The sequence below is a fragment of the Aricia agestis genome, chromosome 13 (genome assembly GCF_905147365.1).
Source record: "Aricia agestis chromosome 13, ilAriAges1.1, whole genome shotgun sequence".
In the NCBI taxonomy this organism is placed as follows: Eukaryota; Metazoa; Arthropoda; class Insecta; order Lepidoptera; family Lycaenidae; genus Aricia; species Aricia agestis.
Window position 1 is genome coordinate 9738320 of NC_056418.1, and position 26987 is coordinate 9765306.

Below are 26987 nucleotides of genomic sequence, written 5' to 3' on the forward strand. Positions count from 1 at the left end.
CGCGAAGCGCAAACACGAAGCTGCGAAACCCTCCACACTCGCGGTTCGCGGCCTTTCGCGCCGCGAGTGTAGAGCCCGCACAAGAAATAAATGACAAAGCGACGGCTCTCTTTTCAACCATTTAGTTATTAATAATTTTTAATAATGATGTAATTCATGTTTTTAGACACACATACTACAAATATTGACGCATCTCTTCACTATGAACTATAGTCTTGATAATGATGTACTTTTCTGTAAGTATAAAGTACAGAGAGACATTTAACATAAAGTTGCGACGTCATTTTTGCATGTGGACTCCTAGCCTAACAAAAAGTGCAAGGCTGGCTCATGCAAGTGAAGAATACAGAGTATAGACCTAGGTAAACATAATAATATCTTATTGTTACATCGAATAGCAAACTAAATCTGCTCGTATCTGAATATTGACTAATTAGTAATTACAAATCTATAGAGAATATAATATGAGAAACATCCCAAAAAATTATAAAAAATATAATCGTGTAAAACAATTTCATTCCTCAATTCCCGGGAAAATTATAAATCAGATCCGTAGATATCACTTACGATTACTTTTTAAAAATACAATAAAAATACACGAATTGTACATACGAAGGTAACTCTCAGTACAATGAATTCCATTAACGTAGTCATAGCCACTCACTCACTCGCTATATCTAGTTGTGCAGTAACACTATATAGTCCGTCCGCGGGTCAGTGAGACACGCCTGCCCGCCGCTAGACTCGCCACGCGTCGCCACGCGCACACGCCGCCGCGCCGCAACCGACAACTACTCCACTAAACGTATTTACAAACCACTAGGACCCAAATAATTTAAAGCGAATAAATAAAAAGCCACGCTCTTTGGAACGGATTACATTCGAGGTACTCGTGGATCGGCCGGTATCGTTCCGAGTAAAAACGTTTCAGATTATCGCTTCAGTCTATATTCCTAAAGTTCAGTCGTTATTAATTGACAATTACATTGTTTTCAGTCTGAAATAATTGTTGAATGAGAAAAAAATACATAGAATTATGAATACTAAAAAATAATCCATTTTTGTGCGTCCGCCATTTTGTCTTAGTTCAGGAACGTAATCAAAATGGCGGATACAATTTTTTAAATTACATAATATATGGAATTTCAAATAGAATGTAGCATGGACATCGATACACGGCCGTAGTGAATGTGGTCCGCTCTTACGGAGCTCAGCGCGCACTCAACGTGCACCGAAACAACACTTAAACTGCACTTAAAACTAAAAATATGGCCGAGCGGCGTTCGTCACTCACTTACGATTAATTTTGACACCCGCGTTGCGAGCGGAGATTCCGAAACAACGTCTGTCCCGACGTTTTGTAAGCGAAAACACACCCTATCACAACATCTTAAGGTACATAATTAAAGCAACCCACTAAAATACGTAAAACATAACCTAAAAAACTAAACACGATACTGCCCAGCAGGTGAAATCAAATTTGTTTAGCGAGCATTCTGGTCGTGAACAGCGAAATCACACCCGAGCGAATCCCTGCATTACCCTAGTCACACACTTGGTCGCACTTGGCAAAAACTTTTGAAAAAAAAAACCGGATTGGCACTATCGAAACCAGTGTCCTTTTTTAAGAAATTAAAAAATAAACTGATTCTGGCTGGACGCCAGTTTCAAAAAAAGAACCAGCTTGGTGTTTAGTAGTGTGTGGTAGCGGTGGTGCGTCAGCGTGTGCGGGCGTGAGGCCGCTCAGTGGCGTGCTCACGGCACGAGATCGGGCAGGCGCCCGCGGCCCTAGGGGCGCCCACCGCCCTCCGCGCTCACCACCTGAAAACATGCATCGTCAGTATTCTGGGTAACCTGGGTAATCTATCAGATGTAGCTCAAGTTTCAACACTGTAGTATTTAACGTTACATATACAGTATTTTGACAATGTCTATTGTTTGTGCGTTCTAAGATGAAATGGGTGACAGTTATCATATTCCTTGCTACGGATTTTTTTTACAAGAAAACAAAAAAAAAACAAATGTTTTCTATAATTGTAAATTATTAAAAATGAAAAGTTGCTAAATGCTAACTTATTAACATAAAATTATATTATTAACTGTGAAATAGGAGTATAAGATTATTGTTACGAATGATTGTTACGAAAACATTTCAAAAATGTCAGATGCATGTAGGGTTGCCATCACCCAAATTCCCTTCGCCGGTCAGGCACGACAAAATTCCCGGACATTTGGCCGAAATGTGGTTATTTCCCCGGACACCTTTTAAACAGTATTTACGATAACGTCTTGCCAATTTTTGCTTTTCCAACAAGAATTTGTAAAAATCTGACTATTAAAGTCCGTGCAAGAAACCGTGTATATGCTTAGCGAGATTTTATCTTTCGTTTATTGCTGCATGACTTAAAAGTTAATTTCTCTCATCAAAAGTGTTTGGATTTCACCCGGACGCTTTTCAAAAAACCGGCCGGACGCACCCCGGACGTCCTTCAAACTAGGACAAATCCGGGGAAATCCGGACGGATGGCAACCCTAGATGCATGAAACGGAACCTATGTCAATAGAGATTGACACAGTTGAATCGAAATCAAATCGATAAAAAACGGCGGCCATCTTAAATCGCCGGCACCACTGAAATGTCAGTACGAAATCGATAATTTCGATTGCAATTCCTTTACGAAGTGATTCGATTTGTCAATTATAATGTGTCCGCATATCATCATAAAACGCACAAACTGTAATAAGTTTGAAATGTGGCCTGACATAAAGGTCAAAGTATATTAACTGAAAAAATATTCATACAAAAGTTAAGCGACTACGACTTGTCGCCATATTTTGACTGTCTGCAATAGATAGTTCTCGCTCGCATACTATGCCAAGGTTATAAGAGTCACTCTACGAAATCTTCTTGTCGCAGAGCAGCAGCACGACGGCGCCGAACAGGAAGATGGCGCACTATACACCCGTCTCGCTCACTCTCACAAGTTACAGACACCTGTCTCGCTCACTCTCACACGTTACAGACACCTGTCTCGCTCGCACTCACTTTCCGCTCCTTGTAGTAGAGCTCCTCGCTCTCCTTGTCGCAGAGCAGCAGCACGACGGCGCCGAACAGGAAGATGGCGGCGCCCCAGCCCACGCCGTACGCCCACCCGAACTCCCACACCGACCGGTTGCCTGCAAAATTTTGGAATACTTAGGGCCTGTTTCACCACTCCCTGATAAAGTGCCGGATAGGCTATCCACAACTTTTTTGACAGAAAGGTAGCAGCGCTGAAAGATTTTTTTTTTCAATTTTGTATGAGGAAACTCGTTAAGTCGTTACGCTAGGGTGCTTTTCCATACAAATCACAAAAAGTTTGTCTTTGTCTTTGTGAACTATCTACAAGGAACACGTCATACACACCCTAAAGTATTATCACTAAGTTTTTTACACACTGTATAAGAAGGCGGTTATTTTGTATTATTAGTACCATGTTGTTTCAACAACTTACCCAAGTTAAGTTCGGCGGCGAAGCACACGGGGTATATCACGAGGGCTATTAGGATGCACATCACTGGAAAATAAAAATGGCTTATAATTAACTGATCGCCAGAAATAGTAACATTTCACAGACAAAAATAGTAAACGATCACCAAAATACAGACCACTATTTTAATGTAAAATGATAACCAAAGATTTAACATCTTAAAACCAAAAATCACCAAAATAAGTAAATGATCACCAACATTATCCTAGCATTTTAAAGTAAAATGATCACCAAAATTAGTAAATGATCACCAACATTAAACTAGCATTTTTATGTAAAATGATCACCAAAGATTTATTATCTCGCTATCCTATTCATACAAAATGACTCCAAATAAACTCCATTGTTACTTAGACCAAAAGTATTAAACGATCACCAACAATAAACGTTGGTATTTTAATGTAAAATTTCAACCAAATATATTTTTATTTAGCAAATATCCTATTAAAGAGAAGAAGACAGATAGACGGACAGACATACATCGAATTCTTAGTAAAATACTCCCGTTTGTACCCTTTGGGTACGGAACCCTAAAAGCGGGACTCTATTACTGAGACTTCTATGTCTGTCCGTCTGTCCGTCCGTCTGTCTATCTCTAGGGCCTAGGCTGTATCTCAAGAACCACTCCAGCTAGACTTCTAAAAATTTCACAGATTGTGTATATCTGTTGCAAGTACTAAAACAAAATAAAATTATTATTTAAGGGGGGCTCCCATACAAAAACACAATTTTAGGTCTAATTTTGTTTTATAACGGTACGGAACCCTCCATGTCCGAATCACTTTGTTAATAATATGCTTACATGTTTTGTCAATCGTAGTCATTTATTTGGACAAAAATATCGCATTGATTTGCTCACAAGGATTTTTACTATATTTGGTGATCATTTACTGTATTTAGTGATTATTTACTATATTTGGTGATCATTTACTATATTTGGTGGTCATTTACTATATTTGGTGATCATTTACTTTATTTGATGATCATTTACTATATTTGGTGTTCGATTACAATTTGAAGTGTTGTCATGACTAAAATAGCTGGTAGTATTGCAATTTTAGACTTAATTTTTTTTGGTGTTAATTATCTTATTTTGGTAAACAAGTTAAGGGTATCAGTGGATTTTTTGGGGGTCATTATATTTGTTCCCAATAAAAATTATAAAAGGTTATGTTACACCTTCCACATAATTATATTATTATTATCATTAGTATTCATATAGTAGTCACAATAGCGGCGTTATGGGAGAGGGACGACGCATACAAAGGGGCGCTGACTGCAAATAAAAGGAGCGCCAATTTTTTCAGCACTAACAACACCCTGGGCGCCGAAGAAATCTCACCCAGGGCGCTGGTAGTGCTAAAACCGGCACTGAGTATTCATAACGTTTTTGCATACGCTAAGTGCGTATGTTTAATACTTTTTTTTTTCCTACAACAATATGCTTTGGCAAAACCCTCGTATCCAGTAAAAAAAAAGTGAACTTACACGCCAGCGACATGGCGAGCACGGCGAACCGGTAGTAGCGGAACTTGGTGCGGTGGTCGGCGGAACGCAGCCCCAGGCCGGTCAGCAGCGCCCCGCACACGTCCGCCGCCAGCGTCGCCACGCACAGACCCGCCGCCGCCCTGAAATATGAATGATAGATGTCCCGCGCAGCTTCGCCCACGTAAATTAGGAATTTTACGTAAACCGTACATTTTTCCATTACAAATAACTTATGTCCCTACTCCCTTCACTTGGTCTACTCTATATATGTGCCAAATATTGCCATAAAAATTGCTCTAGTAGTTCGTAATTTCTAATATCTCCCCCGTTTTTCCCACATTTTCCTGAGTTTCTTCGGTCGTCTTAGTGTTAGACCCAATTTTACCAACCTCTGTTAAATCCTAACAAGGCATTACTTAACGGACCTTGGAAAATTAAACAGACTGTTAAAATCATAGATAAAGTATTATAGTATAGATGTAGTCTTAGCCCGTCATCGCGTGGCCATTTTGTGCTTATTTTCATACAAGTATAGTGTGCGTTTATTTTCTTGAATATTTCTATTTGTCGATTATTTCGAAGCACATTATGATACTGGAAAGAAAGTCAATTAGTTCATGATATCGATTAACTATAGTTCAAGTGATAGAATCCGTAAACACACGTAAAAAGCTATGCAATTTATATAGCCAAAATTTTAATTTATGTGACATTTTTGGCACTAATGCGTTATATATTTTGTTCCCTCGATTACTTATGGATGCTTCATCAGATCACCACTTTTATGAATATAATACCAAATTGGGATGATACCCTATATACCAAAAGAAAAATTTTGAAAATCGGTTAACAAACGGCGGAGTAATCGTTGAACATAAGAAAACGAACATAACACCTCCCCATTTTGAAAGTCGGTTAAAATTGTAGCCTATGTGTTATTCTGATGTATAACCTATGTTATTGTAAAGTTTTATTTTAAATCCGTTCAGTAGTTTTTGCGTGAAAGAGTAACAAACATCCATACATCCAAACAAACTTTCGCCTTTATAATATTAGTAGGATAGTAGGATAGGATAGTAGGAAGTAGGATTGTAGTCTCCTTAATCCGAACCTAAATTTGCCGGTCACAAAAACGGAGAAATTTTAAAAACAGCGAATGAATTTTATACGCTGTATCACGTTACCGTAATTATTGTAACTAGGCTAGTACTACGAGGATTAACTTAGGACCTAAGTATAAATCCGTCTTCTAACTGCGACAAGTTCTCTTTTCTTATAGTTTATAAAAAAAACTGGAGGAGCTAGGGCCGGTATAAATAATCAGTACTCAAGATGCATCTCGGTCTCAAGACACGGTTCAGGCTCTGTGATTGGCTGTCAAAATTTGGACCAATCAATAGAGTCGAACCGCGACTTGAGACCGAGATGCATCTTGAGTACTGACTATTTATACCGATTACCGGCCTTAGAGAAGTCTGAACTTACGAAACTGGACCGGAGCCACAGTTTGTAAATAAAATTAAATCAAGAATTTTAATTCAAAACAGTATAAACATAGGTACTCGTTTTAATCGTCGGAACTATGATGCCCACCATCGGTTCGGGAACTAACCCGAAGACGCGTCACGCGGCGTAAGAAAAAGTATTTTGTTACGTCGTTGGTTCTGTCATCTGTGGTAGAAACTCGATTTTCAGTTTTCAGATTTTCACATTTTTCTAATTTAAGTCTGATATGACTGGGACAACCTTGGGAGTTGAAACCCGATATTCGGCAACGGCTGATTGGTTTTATCGTTACATACGAATGTTGGACTTTAGGCTACAAGCTACATCCTAATGAGATAATTTTGTTAAAATACTTATCTGTATTCTAATATATAAAAATAAGTCGGGTTTTCCTTCCTGACGCTATAACTCCAGAACGCACAAACCAATTTTCACGGTTTTGCATTCGTTGGAAAGGTCCCGGGTTCCGTGAGGTCTATAGAAAAAAAATCAGAAAAAACTTCAAGAGAAAAGCAGGAAAACAGGGAAAATCATTTTATGGCAAAACAACGTTCCCGGGACAACTAGTTTTTAATAATAGTATTGTCAAAATAAATAATGTTAACCCATACTAATGCAAAATGAAAAGCTGTTTGTTTCTGTTACCTTTTCAACCTCAAAAGTTTTGGATAAAATGTTGTATAGAGACGTCCGCGTTCTACAAATGGAAATAGGGTAATTTTTGATGCGGCAAAATGTACGGTTACCGTGACAGCGAACTTGCATCACACTCTAAATAAAACTTCATATTTTAGAGATGAGTTCTAGCGACGATTCCTACGTCATAGTATCCAATGGCAATAAACGGAACGTAAACTCCAAATGGGGTCAAAGCACAATACACGGCGCCATAAAAGGAGGATTACTAAGCCTTTGTTACACGTCGCTGGCGTTTTAAATTGCGTTAAAAATGCAACACAAATCTTACTTTGATCTTTACATTTCAGCGTCAGGCTTGCACGTGATTCAAAGACGTCTACTTTTTCACTTGAGGTGTCCTAGTTTCCAACGCGGTTTTCAGTACTTACCTCCTCAGTTCCATCTTACATTTGAAAAGGTAATATTTACATTGTGTAGCAAAAAGTCCATTAAGTTGAATGCTAATGAATTAAATTGCACATCTATCAAGTTTATTTTATGTGAGTCATTTGAAATGAACTCTCAATATTACAATTTGTAACTTTACTGATTATATGGGTGAGCATTTCATAAAAAAAGTTTACTTTCTATCTTAATCTTTGTCCCACATTTTAAAATATGTTTTTCTATAAATAAAATAGACCATTACCCGTTTCTATTAAATTGTATAGGTAGTAAGTTAAATAAATTCAGTAAAAAACATTTACAAATTAGAATTAAGTATATTAATAAATTATTAACTATAAAATATTTTGAAAATCGGTCTAATATAATAATAGCTCCCACACCGATTTCGGTGACGGTGGCCGGTTTCATTGAAACCAGGCCAGCTACGCAGGAGTAATTTTATAGTGCCCAAGTGTGTGCGCAGTACACAAGAGCACTCTCTATTCCTTTACTCTCATAACCCAGTGGGACGGAAGACCGACACGACTGGCGAGAGATCAGGCGCAGGACCGACTTTTTACATGCCCATCCGACGCATGGATCATCTTACTTGTCAGACAATCAGGTGATCAGCCTGCATTGTCCTAACCAAACTTGGAAATAACATGTTTCCAACGCGGGAATCGAACCCACGACCTCCGAGTCAAGAGCCGCGCTCTGTACCACTAGACCACGGAGGCGTTCACGAAGGCGTCGGTCTAATATAATAGTTGTATGAAAAGTGAAGTGTCCCAATTTCATACCTTCCCAAACAATTGATTGTATTTGTAAGGCCTTGCGGAAATTTTTGAAACAACTTATGTATTTATTTAGGGCTGCAAGACCGTAAATCATTTAAAAAGAATATTTGGTCGTATTTAACCCAAATTTATTTAATAAAAAATGTTTTTATTGTATCGCGGAAAAAGTTCCTCTTTGAAATTCCTTTTTTGTGACCATATTTTTTTAAATTTTGGAGTCTATTTTGGTATAAATATGTTTCAGTATAGTGGCAAAATTGTTAAGCTCGATATCCATCTTATTTTCGTTTTGATATTTCTTTTACATTCCACGTGCGCGAACAGAAGGTTCTCTATTAGCGTAATGGTCCAAAAAATTTCCAGTCTTTGTTACCCAAGAAACGCAGGTAAGCTCTAATATTATTATTATTTCGCCTTAAGATCCATTAAAGCTCCCAATTTTGATTTCGTAAGTCAAATCATAAACAAGAAATAGTTTTAGTTATACGCGTATACAAGTTGAAAAGTTTATTTAACTTTATTCGTTACTTCCTTTTTTGTTACTTTTGAGTGGTAACGTATAAAAGGAAAAGAAGGTAACAAAATAGGAAATTGTAAGGCAGAGTATTGACTATATGATTTTTATTATAATAATTATGAAAATTACATGAGTCGTAGCCAAGCTTTTAAAGATTCTATTATTTGCTCATCTTGTTTTAGCATATAATTTTAATATTTTTATTTTATCATATTTTCTAAAAAATGGTACAAATTTTTTGAGAAACGCTCGGGCATTAAAATTTTTATTATTAAAATAATTATTAAACTCAAGTCACAACTTTCGGAGAGCGCCATACATACAGTAAGTATAAATAATTTGTATGAATCATACTTATTATTATCATGGCAATATCATTGACATTTCGCAACCTTCAAGAAAATTCCATCAGGGCCTCTATCATGAGCTCTTAAAGCCATTCACTTTACGTCCTTATACAGTAAGTATAAGGACGTAAAGTGAATGGATTTAAGAGCTCATGATAGAGGCCCAGGATAAAGATAATATCCCTCAAAGTATCTTATCCCGTCGCACAAAATCCAAACCTTTCTCGCCTAATCCAACCCGAATTATCTGGATACAAATTAATTTCGTCCTTACAACTTTTAGCCCAATTTTCATTTATTTGAATTATCGCCTAATCCAATTTTCGCAATACTAACAATTCCAAAGTAATTTATACGGGAGATGGAGGGGCCGAGCACCGACAGAGTACAGCCGGCTGCCCGGGGGACTGACTGTTATTCCCAGCCATTTTTACGCAAAATGTAATATTGAGTCGGGAGTGTTGGGAAGGGTAACTCGCGTGGAACCATATGACGATATGATATAGACGTGAGATTGGGGCAATCATTCGGTGTATTTGGCTTTGGAATATTTTGCGGTTGGTTAAATCTAGCGATAGACACAGATCAGGATAATTTCAGCGCATATATATACGAGAACTTTTGATAGCTCATTTCAAAAATTTCAAAAGTAAAGCGTTTTGAGATACGTGTCCAAAATCTAAATCCCTACTTAATTGGGAAGAGTTTGTTTGTTTGTTTTGAACGCGCTAATCTCATGAACTACTGGTCCGATTTGAAAAATTCTTTCAGTGTTAGATAGCCTACTTATCGAGAAAGGCTGTAGGCTATATTTTATCACGCTAAGACTAATAGGAGCGAAGAAATAGAGGAAAGTGTGGAAAAAACGGGGGAAAATATTTGAAAGGGCTTATTTGAACGTACTGGAGCAATTTTTATGTTATTTGGCACACATGAAGAATAGACCACGTGAAAGGACATTTATTAGGTTTCTTTTTTGCGGAAAAATGTACCGTTTCCGTGACATTCCTAAATTACGCGGGCGAAGCGGCGCGGAACATCTAGTACTTACTTATTATAATTATGCAAAAGTATGATTTTCTGATTGTAACTTCTTAACTACTAGTAGGTACTATAAAACTGCTTACGACGATTAGAGACGAAATAGGATAGTTTAATCCTGGAAAAACGTACGGTTCCCTGCGATTTTCTGCGCAACAAAGTCGCATAAAGAACATCTAGTAAAATAATAACCAGCTGTCAATAATAAAGATTATAATCTCGAGCTTCTCAATCTTGGCTAACAAATAACAATATTCTTATTTATTTGTCGATATTAAATACGTGAGGGATCGCCGCCACTCATCTTACTCTCATTTATAAATCCCATTACGGGATTCGGCAATACATAAAAATATGAAACTGGGGCCAACTACATAGGACTATAGGTTTTTATTAGTCCTAGATACGTGCGTTGCATGAGTTAGGAGGCAGCATTTACTAATATAATAAATATGCTAGTTTGGATGAAGATTAATCTTAGATAGAAGAAGATTTTAGTTAACTGAAATCAGGCCTAGTAGGGGGCTAGTCTGATTCTTAAGGTGACGCCTTGATAATTTGGCTGCAGCGATTTCGATTTTTCTCAACAATGACTAAAGCTAAATTAAAGTTCATTGTCAGTATTCATCATGTCAATTCATGTCTTTATCTTTGAATTACCCATAGCATAATACGATTGGTCAATTTTTATAACACAGAATAATTAATCAAAAAGACCTCTATAAAAACAGGGATTCTAATTTTGGTAACAGAGGAGAGTGATTTAAGCTCCTAAAATTTGTACATAGATTAGTTCAAGCATACACTATAATTTGCTCATAGCTTGTATGAAATATATTTATAGAAAACAAGCGATCTAAAACATAATATCCAAAAAGATTTTTTACTTTAACGCGACCTCGAATCTATGATCAATTTGAAGCTATCGAGTACTGTAATGACAGCCTTGCAATCGAATGAAGGTCTAAGGTTATTAAATAAGTCTCTATGGACTATGGCTCACATGTGAAATGTGCGCAGAATGAAAGAAAACCCTGTGTTTAAAATATCATGACTTTTCTGTCATAAACACAAAGAACGCTAGTTATAAAAAATTTAACTCGCGGTTAATTCAGATTTCAGAGTTCAGACTGGCTTAAGTGAGCCTAGGTGTGTTATTTTTAGATCATTATAATATTATGTACCTAAATCTAGATCATAGTCACAATCAGGATTTCATATTCTTTTTCCCTAGCATAACACTGTGCTACATACAGCTCTGAGCTCCAATTTGTAAGAATATAAAATGAACGCTAAGTAAGATTCTCCAGAAACCATCACCCATTGTTACCTCCGCGCTGTTATGTGCGCTTTGTTGCCGAGGAACAAGTAACAACAGCCCCGCGGAAATAATGGCCACGTACAGAAACTAAACTTTAAAGATATAGCGCTAGCACTTTATTAAATTGCCAGTTAAGACCGCAAGAATGTTACTTTACGATGGGAACTTTACGTTATGGCTAGAAGATTTACCAAACTTGAAAGAAACTACATTGCTTCATGCTTGCCAATGTAGGTTTGATCGCTTGATCCGTATCCGTAGTGTATTCCTGGATTTATTAGTTGAGTTTCAGTCACTTTATTTAAATCACAAAACACAATCAGGTGTTTTATGCTAGTTGTCTCTAATGCTTTCGCATAATAATTATGCCTGTTGAACCAGCCTATGGTGACTCTGTCATTACTCATCAGCCGTTACTCTTGCCTTCTTTTAATGGAATGTTTCTAGAACCTACTAATTAAGGCACACTCCTGGTGCTAATACAATTATTATAAGTTTAATTTTGGGTTCTTAAACCCTCAAGGGCCTGCGGGAGCTTCACAAACTTGGCTAAGCATAACGTGATGTGATGTAGGTATATGCAATCGAGCCAAGAGATACTTACTTGATATAGGGCGCTGGTCTGGCGGCATAGCATCCCGGCTGCGCGGTGATATCGAAGGGCAGCGGGGTGGGCGCGTCGGGGTCGATGCAGTGCATGAACAGCCCCTGCCGCCAGCCGGCAGCCATCAGCCAGTCCGCCGACGCCAGGCCCAGCACCATGAGGACCACCACCAGCAGCCCGCAGATCAGGGCTATCACCTGCAATGTCGGTGTGTTAGAACTGAGGAGTGACAAAATAGAAAAATTCAAACTCAGCACCAGAAGCGTAGCCTAACTCCGCGCCCCGCGGGGCCGCGAATAAAATTTTGATTGGAGGCCCTGAGGAATGGTAAAGATTTTTCTACGGGCCCCAAAATAAGCGGCGGTAGCTACGCCCCTGCGCAACGCAGAATATTGTGGCTGACAAAACATATTGATGCGTAATATGGTGGATTAGGCACTGAAAGTCAGGTGGAATTAACTTCCAGCATTATAAAGCCAAAACCTTGGTAAGTTATACTCTTAGTATTAGATCTCAACAAACTATCTATCATAATTACAAGGATCTTGCATTTAATTTTACATTACGATTATTCAGATTCTTTCGCCAATAATACCTGCAAGCAGCAAGACTAAAGAACATACCACAGACATCAAGATAGATACCGCATGTCGCTCCATTTGTATGAAAACGAGCGTGCCACTTTTTTCCTACCTACTGTGACGTACCGATGATACGAAACGTGTCCATCATCTCGATTCTAGGCCAACGTTTCTATTTGAATTTCTACAGCTCAATACGGCACTTTAAGGCATTTAGGCATTTTTTAAATTCCGATTGACGTCCGATTCCGACTACAGAAAAGCAGCAGTCGAGCAGACTAAAGAAAAGACTTTCTAAAGACGAGCATTGCTCGTCGTTTGGGAACGCGATATGGCACGCGAAGTACTTACATACACATGTGGTATTTATCTTGATCTGTCTGTGGAACATACCTAAATTTTAAAAAATTAGAAGATATTTTCTGCATTACATACAAATAATATCTTCATTTTCCTACTCAACTCTCAAGTTATAAACAATTAACCTCGAGAGCAACAATTAAAGGTAGCTCGAGTCAGAAGACAATTGATGAGAAAGTTGACGCTTGTGGGAAATTACGAGAAAATTGTATTTAATTTACCGGCGCGGCGCCAACATAAATATGCGATTCAGAATTCCAAAGGGGCGCCTAATAACAGACAATTTCAATTTAAAATATTGTAACTTGTCTTCTTTATATAAAAATGTAATTAAAAAGTAGTGTAAGTAAGAAATACCACATACGACGCGCGTCAATGATGCAAACGTGGTAGTTGTAACGTACGCTGAACTCTCAGTGTAGCGAACTTGTAACGTATGCACTATGTGACCATACAGTACGTATGCAACTTTCATTCGGATGGGAGAACGTTTAGAATGACGAGTATCACGTGAGACACAAAGGCAAACCCCCACCGAAGAGCATAAAAGACAATTAACGCGTCTGTCGTCTACTCGTCTGATGCATTACGCCGTCGCTTCCTCGTCCATCAAGCGCGCGACGAGCAAAAGTGGAGGCATTAAAGGAGCTACGCGACGTAAGGGCCGCATCACAAGAGCTGTGCGGTATCGCAGCTTTTACAATGGAGGAATCCAACGTGTTCTATTGCGAAATCATGTTGTCTAACTGCTTTCTTCGAACGTTGCGTAGCCGTCCGAAATATGAACGCTTGATAAGGCACGTCGAACGTTTTATTATGCGTTGCAGTATTCAAATCGATCTGGACTTGACAAAAAGATCTACAGCCAACTGCCAAACATAAAACCTCTTCATTTTTATGGAAGTCGGTTTAAAAAGAAACACGTGACGCATTTCGCAATTCCGCAACGCATAACGGCCGTGTGGCGTGACCCTAACGCGGGGGTAAGAAAAACGTGAAAGTGAGAGGTGCGAGCGTCTAGAGGGGCGGCGGGGGGTGTGGGAGGTGCGAGGGGGGGCGGGGGCGGCACATCGATCCACGACGCGGCCAGGCCGCGATGCCATCAGCTGTTGAAGTGTCACTACCATGCAGTGTCCACCGCCTATATTATACGCGTCCTGCCAAAAACACTCCCTCATGTCTCCATAGATACTGGCTGGATTGAAAATGTTAGAATTTAACGTAGTATTTATACGTGTGATTATACGGGTATTTGTTTTAAAATCAACGGAATTACTGTGTAAATTAGGTACAGGTTATGTTTTATAGTTCGGCTATAATTTCAGAGCGTTTTAGTGAATAAGGCAATTTCAGATCAAATCATGATAACGATACAGAACATACAATCAAGAGCTCTTGATCTTGTTGCAGATGTTTCGACAACTGCCAGGAACTGCCAGGAAACAAGCCTAAAATAGAACCTAATCCGCCATATTCAGAACAATCTCCGCAACAAGCAGTACTTGACAAATACAACAATTAAACCAATCAGCGTCCAACGAGGTCGTCGGTTCAACAAAACAATATATTTTGACGTGAATCAGGGGAGCGGAAATGTTTTATGTCGGATCCGATTCATTTAAATCGATCTCTGGGAGCACGTGTTAAAAACACCGCGTTGAATATTCATGAGACAGAGTTTCGGATGATTAAATTGTTGTCACCAAATAGAGGTACTTGCTGGGGCCAAATCATCATCACGGGCAATAGGCATGATGACTATTTTTTTTTCTTATCGGTAATTGAAAGACACTTAAAAAATAGAAACATCGTTGAGAGAATGACTCTGATAGCTTAAAAGTTTACCAAGATATGACAATTCAAATTCTCATAAAAAAGACCTTCCCGAAACGCTCCATACAAAGTGCTACGAAAGTATGACGTCAGTCTTTCGTAGTTTGTACGCATCGGGAGACAACTTTGTTCGATAGGTATATTAAATATTGCGTTTATGAAAGTGGTTTCGTAACAAAAGTTGCTTTTAATTGCATAAGTTATCGAATTGTATACAAATATTAAGAAAAATAATTAAAAAAAAATTCGACTTCAATATCCCAATTTGAAGGCCCATAACAAAAAAAATACAAATGCTATCAAGCTGAAATTTTTGGAACACTTATTTTTTACCGTGATTTCTTTATTTTATTAACAAAATTCGCTAATCTTTGACCTTGTCATCATCCCTATTATGTACAACTAGAGATTGCCCAATGGTCGAAATTCGACCTTTGTTTCAACGACATAATATTTAGGTTTTGTAAAAAATATTGACTTTATCATTTTTTTTCAACTCTTGTCTCTGGGACTAAGCTGATCTCAGACTGGCCGTGTAAGCATTGTATAAGGCCCCATCCCCACGCCGCGGAATTTCCGCGAAACGTGAATGTGGACCCTGTTCGCATATTTTTCGCACTTCGCGCGGCGCCGCGAAATTCCTGCGAAGCATGAGTGAGAGATCCGATTCGCACATAGACTTAATATATAGGTTTATGGATTCGCATATGTTTCGCACTTCGCGGCCTGTTCCCCGATTGTTGTCGGTTTTCTGTCCCGCGACAAAGAGATTTTTTAAAATCTTTATTTTAATAAGGGCTTTTGCCATACAAGACATGCCAGCGTTGTTTAGTGAACAGATAATTAATCCTACTTTATACTTTATTACTTTTAAATACTTTATTACTTTATACTTTATAATAATATTATAAAGGCGAAAGTTTGTTTGGATGTATGGATGTTTGTTACTCTTTCACGCAAAAACTACTGAATGTATCTTAATGAAACTTTACAATAATATAGCTTATACATCAGAATAACACATAGGCTACAATTTTAACTGACTTTCAAAATGGGGGAGGTGTTATGTTCTTTTTTTATATTCAACGATTACTCCGCCGTTTGTGAACAGATTTTCAAAATTTTTCTTTTGGCGTACAGAGTGTCATCCCAATTTGGTACTATACTCACAAAAGTGGTGATCTGATGCTGGGAGCCATGACTAATCGAGGGAACTCCTTAAAATTTATATGGAAACATGTGGTGACTTCGGTTTCGTGGGAAGTAGTCTAAGCATATGCAATCAACAAGTAAGATTTTGCACCATCAGGTTTACCATGATTAGATTGGGAAGGTGCTGAGAGAACTCCTTTGCATTGCTTTAAGAACGGAAAGCATATGCTACTATGCAAATTACATTCATCATCACTACCATATTATACCTTATAAAGTTATATGCATCCCATGATTATGAGCCTATTATGACCCATTGGTACTTTTCATAGTCATTTAGATCAAGATTCGATTATGTCAAGCGATTTAAAAAATATTTATTTGTTTGATTGAACACGTTAATCATAGGAACTATTGGTCCGATAAAAAAATATTTTAGTGTTAGATAGCTCATTTATCAAAGAAGGCTATAGGCTATTATATCACGCAAACTAATAGGACCGAAGAAACAGAGGAAATGTGGTTAAAACGGAAAATTATTAGCAAGGGTTTATCTCACGAACTACTAAAGCAATTTTGTATGTTATTTGGTACAGATATAGAGTATACTACGTGAAGAGAGATAAGCTATTTTATACACTTTTCATGCACTTTTTCCACTTTTATTAATAACAATTATGTTTTACACGTGATGATGATTTTATCACGTGTAAAACGACCTGATGATGATTTTATCGAAACCGGTCGTGTAAAACATAATAAGCTATTTTGTTGCGAAAAAATGTACGATTTCCGTAAAATTCCCAATAATTTACGCGAGCGAAGCCGCGTGGGACATCTAGTTTATAATATAAAGTAAGATAAATTTGGCTCAAGGGCGCAAACTATAGTGCGTCAAGAAAGTGAAGATATTAAAAAGTGGCAACATTGCGAACATGTCGCGAACTTTGCGAGTGTGGATCAGTAAATTTGGCAGAACGCGCGATCCGCGGCGTACTGTCGCGCGCGAGTGTGGATCGGCAGTAATAGTATCTTAGATTCAATAAAAAAAAAACTATAATCCATTTTCAATTTGTCAACTTGTTGTCAACAGACTTCAACCATAAATAAAAGAGTATAATTCGTATGTATAGGATTGTCACTCAAAAATCTGTCATTTCTCATGTAGGTGTGTTGTAGTGTGTGTAATGCTTTATTTGTTAAAAAAATGTATGATAAAAGCATAATTTCAAAATAATATTAGTTCGATGCACTCCTTCACCATATAAAATATAGCTGTGCAAAATTTCATGCAACTATGTATCCCCATTTTTCGTAAAAAGGGTTACAAAGTTTTTCGTTCGCGTATTAATATTATGATGATGATATATATTCAAATAATATTATTCTGTCATTTGAATATTCCACTCAGAAAACAAAGAAAGGAATTCTTCGAAACACTGATGTTATGGATCTATTTATATTGAAATCGAAACTCCATTGTATAATATTATTTTGGGGAATAAATAAAAATTTCCTCTGACTACTCTTAAATGCTATCTCCGCCCGACTTCCGGAAACTACTGCAATCCAAACACAGTTGAAATAAATTAAGGTTTTCATCGCCCGTTTCCCCGAGCGGCATAAACTTCACTCCTTTGTAGTTCAAATGAAGAAAGCCGAAGCACCGACTGAATAGAACGAACGGCAAACTTTTATGAATCTGTCTGAAACTTTTTCGTCGGCGATCGCGTATTTTTTGCCGTTTTCTGAATAAATAATTACACAGAACTCCGTGCAATCAATGGCACTGGGGTAAACAGGAAAGGGAACATCAGACTTTTTCAATTTATCATCGTTTGAAAACAAACGTGAGCTGCCCTTTATGATAAAAGGGAATTATTTTTTAAAAGCAAAAGAACAATACATTTTTGTTTAAAGTTTAACCCTTTCGCATCATTGGGAGAATCGCTGCTACTTATTTGATTACTTTTAATAAACTTTTTGTCAATTTATTTACTTATTTGACTGTCGGAAATGCCAGCTGGATCGTGACCCTCATTAGCAGGTTCGCTAACGTGATTAGAATTTTGATTAATTATTCCTTTTTATTGGAGCACAATAATTATTATGAGTACTTGGGGAAGTGTACCGAATAGGTAAGTAATATTCAAAACTCAAGAGTTGACATGATTGGACTTCCGATCGTTTATTAATAGACTCATACTTCCACGAGTATACCAAAATATGCAGAGGAGTTCCAGGAATGTTGTGTGAACGATACTCTGCCTGAGGCATATTTTGACGAGAGTTTTACTTGTGGTTTCAATACAACTCTTTCTCAAACTGACAACGACCTTTTTACTTTTCCCCATTCTGTTATTGATTGACTATTGGTTTACCTAGTTCCAATATAATAACGAAATGTAAAGAAGATACGAAGATACAAAGCACAATATTTAAAAAGGTTTCAATCATAAACATTTTAATGAAACGTGATACTTTGGCTGTAATTAATTTATAAACTCACTTCCGACAAAAATCTTTATCATCGAAATATAAGTATTAACTAGAATATCATACATTTTATTTGAATAAATTGTAATTGAATCTATTAAAAAAAGGTCTGAACCGAACAATTTCTGTTTCTTAATATTTATTTCCAAATATATTTAAAAAAAAAACAAATGAAAAATAACATACAGAAGATCCGCCCCTCGGAACTATAATTTTATACTTTAAAGCTAAAATGAATCTTATTGCGATGCGTACACGACTTCGGTTGTGTGCAAGGTATCGTTTTGGAATTGAGGGTGCTCGCCTTAATAGCATTTCAGTTTTCACTGTTTCAAACAAAGGTAAAAGGTCTTTTTTTAACCAATTATAACGTTTATGAATTGTTTGCTATTGTGGTTTTAACTGTCATATCGATTCGTATAATTTTTGCAATCGTTGATGTCGGTACGGACTCTTGCAGTTTAAAATGCAAAATCTGATCGCTGTGGTCTGGATCTGGTCTGATGCCTAATTATTTAAAGCATATTTTACAATTTACATCCTCTATACACTTGTTATCTTTATGAATTTACCTTTTTTATCATCATGAAATGCCGTTCCGCATTCTGCGAGGGATTGCGGGTTCCCATTGCGGATATGTAGGACTCGCTCGCCTGAAGAGATGGTAGTGGACGCGGCCCTACAAATCCGCGCGGTTCTCTAACTGCATCGACATTCCCGAAGCCACGGGAACATCAAGACCTCGGCGATAATATATATGTATATCATCCTTAAGACCTTAGCATTATACACGAGTACCTGTGGGTTGTGCGATCTGATGAGTGGTCATCACTCATCATACACAAGTACCTGTGCGATCTGATTAGTGGTCATCATACACGAGTACCTGTGCGATCTGATTTGTGGACAACTTGCACAAGTACCTGTGCGATCTGATTAGTGGTCATCATACACGAGTACCTGTGCGATCTGATTTGTGGACAACTTGCACAAGTACCTTTGCGATCTGATTTGTGGACAACTTGCACAAGTACCTGTGCGATCTATTAGTGGTCATCATACACGAGTACCTGTGCGATCTGATTAGCCGGCATGTCGTGGGGCTCGGCGAACTGCGGCGGCGGCGGCAGCACCGGCGGGGCGCGCGGGAGCGAGCGCCCGCCCCCGCTCCCCGCGCGCCCCGTCATACGCGACACCGCAACTACCCGCGCTCACCGCATGCAACTGCCCCCACTTAGCACATAACACTTTGACGACACTTTCGCACTCTTTAATCAGATAATGAGTGAGTACACTGATTTCGGGTTTAGAATTTTACGGTTCAACTTTAGAGTATCCGGATGTTAGCTTCAAATTACAGAATTTGGAGGTTATAAAAAGTGACATAGATTTCTTATGGCCTGCCGGAGTTTGAACGATATGGGCCTATTGGCGATTACGGAGGTGTATATTCATCAATCATTGCCTATGTTCGAAGTCGATTGTGCATGCTACATGCAGCATCGCAATAACCGCGTGACTTTCTTGGAGAATTGCTCACGTGATGGTAATTTCATGTGACGATGCGTAACCTCTTTATTAACGCATGTAAATCTTCAACTCAGACCTAGTTATTCATGAGGCATATACCTTCATGTATGATACCTTCATAACTTCAGAGTATCTTACTATACTTATTTACGCAAGAATTAATATGAAGGACCAGCTCATTTCCATGAATCTAAAAATCATTATGAAAAATTATGACCCACTTTTAAAATATTCGCGTCCCGCTTACCGACTAGCGAAATTATGCTTTTGCCATTTGGAACGAAAACTAATATTCACAATAAGCGTACAGTAGCGATATTTTGTTCTGTACACAGTGGTAGTCAGTGCACAGACAATGCCAAGCTTAAATAAACTTGAAAAAAGACTTTCAAGTTTATTTAAGCTGGTGAACTGTGTGTTGAACCTATTATTATTTTTGTAAATAATCATAATATTAAAAAAAAAACATTCAAAAGGAACATTCATAGATGTATCTGTTAAATTGTATCTATATTTTGTGGAACTCTACCATTGTATTCAAACCTGAATATCTAGCTCCAACAGTTCAAAAACAGTAATATTGGGACTTTGATTAGTCTATATTTGCAATGGATTTCTAGAATCGACTGCGGAATATTTCTTTTATTATTTTAGTCCTTGCAAAAACAAGAGGGAAACTGGGACGCCGCTTCCTACTTTTTGGGTCAATTCGATATTCATTCAATTTATAAATATTTCCCACTTCTATATTTATTGGAAATATTTTTCTACCAAACGAAATAATGATCGTGTCAAATCCACGTCAAGTCGTCGCTGGCAACACTTATAGGTTTTGTTTTGTAGCAAAAAGGGACTTTCCCGACGCTACGTTTTTTACAAGAATTGGGAGAGCCAAATTAAGGTTATTTCGGATGTCGACCAATTTAGGATTATTTCGTCAAAGGGCACAAAATTCGTGCTAGTTTTATCTTTGTTTACAAAGTATCAACAGCTCTTTGTCCTGTTGTCACAGGACCATCATTATCAAGTCCGCTGACTTTTTGGAAATCAATCATTTTTATCTTTATTTTTCTTTCCTTTTATTTTACGTTTCTTATCGAATGCTATTCTAACGGTAAATTTTGAAATCTCTATTCTCTGCCTTCTATAAAAGGCAAAGATTTGATTGATAAACACACAAGCGCGAGTTAGAAGCTTATTTCACACATTTCCCTTATAATGTTGGCATAAATAAAATTCCACGTAAAGTGCTATCTATAGAAGTTTGTGTTATACAAACTGCTCTTAAAAGCTACATAGTTTCTACAATAAACGAATGTGCAATCAGCGAGTCATACTTCGTACATGATGACTTTTACAATAACGCTGAACGCAACAATATCTCTAGAGAGGGAAAGCTCGCTCTACTTTTCCCAGCTCCCAAGTCCCACATGCAACAATACACAAATTGTTATGTTTTAAGTACGCACTCACGAAATGCTCATTACGTTCATCCTGCTCTAATTAAGCAAAAATATGGGCACTCTACTACTCTACACTCAATTATTGTTGAAAGTAGAGCCATTTACGAAGCGAAATTATGTTTGTAGCCAAATATAGCTTATAAAATTTGATACGTGGGAGAGCCATGCTTCGGCACGAATGGGCCGGCTCGACCGGAGAAATACCACGTTCTCACAGAAAACCGGCGTGAAACAGCGCTTGCGCTGTGTTTCGCCGAGTGAGTGAGTTTACCGGAGGCCCAACGGAAGTTGCTTTCCATCAGGTGACCCGTTTGCTCGTTTGCCCCCTTATTTCATAAAAAAAGCATGTCTTTTTGCAAGCAAATTGTCACTAGAAGTTGTGCGCGGCTCCGTCCGCGTAAAAACAGTATCCTACAGGAACCGTACATTTTCCTGTGATAAAAAGGTATCCTTTCTCCTTCCCTGTTTACTCTACATCTGTGCAAAACAAAAATAATTTTGCCTATAAACCTAATTTAAATAGTAATATTTATGGGTATTTTTTGTACAAAATATTTAACTACCAGAAGCTTTTTTTCCAGAATTGCTTTAGATTAAAACCTCTGGGCTTAAAATAATGAACGACCTTCTCCAATTCATTTAGGGAGCATTTATTAAAGTAATTTGAACCAATAAACCGTCTCTTACAAAAATGAAATACCGTTTATTTGTATAAAGGTTTGAATAAAAACTGCTATTTATACATTAGCTTGTGTAACGAATCAATAATATTTGTTTGAAATACAAACAAAAGATGTATAATGTATATTTATCGACCGTAATGTAAACACATTTGTGGTTCATTGTATACAGAAAAACAACGTGATATCCCAATTACAGTTTATTTATATAAAACGTACGTCAATAAACTACTGTACATTTGTTATACGCGTATTTGTTAACACAAAACGTAACAAAAAGTATAAATAATAATCTAAAATCGCACCTAAAACATAGATATTATTGTATTTACCACAAAACTACCTATTATATTGGGATCATTAAAGTAAAGTTCGGTTATTCATTCGTTAAAATAATCAGAATGTCGACTGTCGTGCTTAACATATTTAATGTTTATACATTACAATTAAAGTGCCTCCATCCGTAGAAATCTATGTCACGCAAATTAGCACAAAAAATTAGGCCAAACTGTGTGGAATAATAAACTTGGGGTTCGGCGTGCAAACGACCGCGGGGTGTGCAGCTAGCACCTCACTCTCGATACACGAATGCTGGAATATAATAAGGAGTGCTGGAGGGATATTTTATCAAATTTTTGACGGAGCCCTCGAGCCGTGCGCATCGAGCTGCGCCGCCTCGAAGATGTTTGTTTTTATCACCTCGGGACCTTTTCTAAATCGAAGCCTCACTAGAAGGGATCAGTAGAGCGAGCGGGGAGGGTTTGGGGAATTAGGTGCGATGGTTCCGTGCGCGGGGTGGATTCACTCGGGCGCGGCGCAGGGCGGGCGGGACCGGGCTCGGCGGCGCCTGACGCGAGACTGCCGCCCGCCCTCGCCGCGCCGCCCGCCCGCGACTTCCCGCGCCGCACCGGGAGTCGGGACCCTTTTACTAGCCCGAACTCTACTTAAGTTCGAAATTTAAATGCTCTATGATAACGATAGAGGATATGTAGCGGTGCGGCTAGCCTGGGGGGGCAGCGGGGGTGTATTACGAGCTGGAATCCGACGGGGCCCGATTCTTCGTCACACCTGAGTGATCTGCAGGGGCTGAGGGTGGCGGTGCGGGGGGCTGCGCGGGCGCCGCCGACACACGGAGCGGAGCGCCTCCATCTTCCTCGCCAGCGTCGCCCGGGACGGCAGCGCGCAGCACCTCCGCCGCTCGCGCTTGCCGAACGCGGAGAGCATCCGGTCGCCCGGCTTGGGGATCTCGTACACTATCTTGGGGCTGCCCGCGGCCTCGGTGCCGGGGGCTATCCTGTACTTGGCGTTGGAGACCGCCCTTTTGATGCCGTTGAGAGCTCGCCGCGCCGGGGTTTCGGTGTCCGGCTCGAAGTTGGTCGCCTCGCTGCCGCGTATGATGGTCAGCTGCATCGCCGGGGGAGCGCGCGTGGTGTACTCGGTGCGGTCTCTCCGGAAGAGTCGTTTTATTCTCTTGGCGAAGGTTGGCGGGGGGTCGGTGTTGGTGCCGACGGAGCAGAGGCGCGGGCGGTAGTCGTAGTCCAGGGGGAGCGGCGAGTCGATGGGCACGGTGGTGGGGGAGTAGGGCTGCGGGGGCAGGGTGGCGGCGCGCGGGGGGTAGAGATCGTCGCGGGAGTCCTGATAGGCGAGGTGCAAGGTGCTGATGCTGAGCCGCTCGCGGGGTGGGGGCCACAGCTCGCGGGTGGGGGGCACAGGCGAGGGCCGCTCCCCCAGCATGCGGCGCGCGAGCTCGCCCGGCTGCCACAGGTAGCTCATGGTGAGGTTGCCGTGCGGTTGCATCTCGACACACTTCTCTACTAACGTGCTAAAACGTCTCGATAATCCAATATGTCTTCGCACTTGTTTGTATTCAGTGTTATTAGCGAGCGGCGGACGCCGGCGATAAATTGAATTAAAAGGATTTGCCGACTATAGCGACAGTTGAGTAGATATGTTTATGACATACATCAGCATAACCATTAACAAGTAGCTACCGTAAGTAGGCAGCAACGCGGCACCTAAGTTTAAGAGATAATAAGACTTCTATATAGTAATAGTTTATACCTTCTATATTATATCTTCTATGTAAGTTTGCAAACATTGCCCTTGAAGTATAAAATACATACTTAAACCAATTTCATATTATCCTACTAATATTATCCTATCCTACTAATATTATAAAGGCGAAAGTTTGTTTGGATGTATAGATGTATGGATGTTTGTTACTCTTTCACGCAAAAACTACTGAACGGATTTTAACGAAACTTTACAATAATATAGCGTATACATCAGAATAACACATAGGCTACAATTTTAACCGACTTTTAAAATGGGGGAGGTGTTATGTTCGTTTTCTTATGTTCAACGATTACTCCGCCGTTTGTTAACCGATTTTCAAAATGTTTCTTTTGGTATATAGGGTATCATCCCAATTTGGTATTATATTCACAAAAGTGGTGATCTGATGAAGGATCCATAAGTAATCGAGGGAACTCCTCAAAATTTATAGGGAAACATGTGGTGACTTCGGTTTCGTGAGAAGTATTCTAAGCATATTATGAGACCAACAAGCAGGGCCCCCGCTACCATATGAGCAATGTGTGCAATGCACACGGGCGCCATCCTCTAGGGGCGCCAAATCGCCATCTTTAGGGGCGCCAAAACCAAGAACCCAAAAAAATTTGCCTAAAGGGGCGCCAAAATCCATTTTTTGCACACGGGCGCCAGGAGCCCTTACGGGGGACCTGCCAACAAGTAAGATTTTGCACCGAGGTATACCTGATATAACGTGGTTCGGAAGGCGCTGAGAGAACTCCTGATTCTTTATAGATACAAGTTTGGGAGTTTCGGCGTTATTTTAAGAACTGAAAGCATATGGTACTATGCAAATTACATTCATCATCATCATTATCATCATCACTACCATATTATACCATGCATCGTCCCATGGTTACGAGTTATGAGCCTATAATGACCGTGTTATTGGTACTTTTCATATTCTTTTAGATCGAGACTCGAGTTTGTCAAGCAATTATTTAAAAAAATCTATACCTACCTAATATTATAAGCCTGAAGAGTATGTTTGCTGGAACGCGTTAATCTCAGGAACTACAGGTCCAATTTAAAAACTTATTTCAGTGTTAGATAGCTCATTTATCGAGTAAGACTATAGTCTATAGGCTAAGTCTAATACAACCGAAGAAACTCAGGAAAATATGGAAAAACGGGGGAAATATTAGAAATTACGAACTACTAGAGCAATTTTTATGGCAATATTTGGCACAGATATAGAGTAGACCAAGTGAAGGGAGAAGGGACATAAGAGCAATTTTTTATGGGAAAATGTACGGTTTCCGTAAAAATCCTAATTTACGCGGGCGAAGCCGCGCGGGACATCTAGTACTTACATACTTTTAAACTGTTTTAGAATCCTAATGATGTAAACTAAATTTTTAGGGGCTTAACAGTCTGTCCAATGCATTTTTTACACATTTGCTCAAAGTTAATATTTTGTAAATTAATATATTTCTTGACTGAAGTATCTGTTGAAAATGAGCACAATCATCAGAGACCATACTTAACAATAAATATATCTAATTTACGCCTCAAAGTGTAGACATGATGACTGATGCTTAAAACATTGAACTAGATTTTTTATAAATTATTGAAAAATACAAAAAAATTGTGAACCCATGAGCATGGGCATACCCAGGTAGGGGCATAGGGACAGGTGACCCCTACCCCCCAGAAGATAAAATAAACATCAATTTTCCTGGAAAGTGGGGATTAAAAACATGTTAAGTACTCTGTGTAAAATTAAATGTTGGAAACAAAATATATTTTCAGTCAGATTAATAAATAAAATTCAATTTTCATGTTATTTTGTTTCAATATACCAGACTGACCATCTTTTCGAAACAAGTATGCTAAGCACACGGTTAAAGTCAGATTTAAAATTGTGTATCAATAGAGTAAATACAAAGATAGTACAATAAAAACTTACCTTCAGTGGCCTCGTAATGGTAACAGTTTCTATCATTGTAGTGGACGCCATTCTGTTTACCTGAACATTATACAAACATAATATGTTTTACCAATGTGTAAATGAGATTTAAAAAATATGACATAACAATAACATTCTTTAAAAGTTTATGAATCATCTCGGGTGAAAGACAACTTTTAAGCATCATGCAAGAGCTATTGCATTTTGAACAAGGATGTAGCTATTTCAAAATGTGTGTAACTATTTAGTTATTACAAATAAAATATTGAATTATTTGTATTTAGTACGAGAATAATGTATTACATTACGGTAATTATTTAAATGTGCTCATAATAAGAAGAGAATATTCTAAGGATGTCCACAAAGTAAACAAAATAACTGCATTATTATTGATTAGAGATAACCTTTAATAAACATAGAAATTACTCGATACAATATAAATCTGGAACAATACAAAATATAGGTAATAAATTTATGAACAATAAAGAAAAATACGTACATATAAAGTGTTACCGAATTATGATACAATCCTGCGATCACAGTGTTATTTAAAAGTTAAGGTCAATAGGCGCGAAATATGCCAAAAAATCCAGTTTTAACACTACGAATTGAGGAGTTTTTAGAAGATAAAACTACAAACTCAATAAACACAAGTACACAAATAAAATGACGG

The 26987-nt window shown here is 38.5% G+C and overlaps 1 protein-coding gene across 4 annotated transcripts; it reads right to left on the minus strand.

The window, feature by feature from the left end:
* LOC121733063 (transmembrane protein 47) lies at positions 1-26975 on the minus strand. 4 transcript variants are annotated; one of them, XM_042123163.1, is made up of 7 exons: positions 26814-26975; positions 26315-26374; positions 12220-12416; positions 5019-5158; positions 3495-3557; positions 3047-3177; positions 1-1821 (listed from the first exon to the last, which is right to left on the minus strand). In XM_042123163.1, the coding sequence occupies exons 2-7, from the start codon at positions 26363-26365 to the stop codon at positions 1789-1791; spliced, it is 615 nt and encodes a 204-aa protein (XP_041979097.1). In that variant the 5' UTR covers positions 26366-26374; positions 26814-26975; the 3' UTR covers positions 1-1788. The 4 variants fall into 4 exon arrangements, with proteins under 4 accessions (XP_041979097.1, XP_041979095.1, XP_041979096.1 ...); XM_042123161.1 differs by lacking the exons at positions 26315-26374; positions 26814-26975 and adding an exon at positions 23383-24201; XM_042123162.1 differs by lacking the exons at positions 26315-26374; positions 26814-26975 and adding an exon at positions 19712-20503.
* Between the last annotated feature and the right edge of the window lie 12 nt (positions 26976-26987).

What these genes read in the sequence shown, in the direction of transcription:
- LOC121733063 (XM_042123160.1), bottom strand. Translation starts at nt 24,111, where the DNA reads ATGCAACCGCACGGCAACCTCACCATGAGCTACCTGTGGCAGCCGGGC. An exon ending in AGACCAGCGCCCTATATCAA is followed by an intron (nt 5,159 to 12,219) that starts GTAAGTATCTCT and finishes TTCATATTTCAG; the next exon opens with GGCGGCGGCGGGTCTGTGCG. An exon ending in CGCCGCCGAACTTAACTTGG is followed by an intron (nt 3,178 to 3,494) that starts GTAAGTTGTTGA and finishes AAAATTTTGCAG; the next exon opens with GCAACCGGTCGGTGTGGGAG.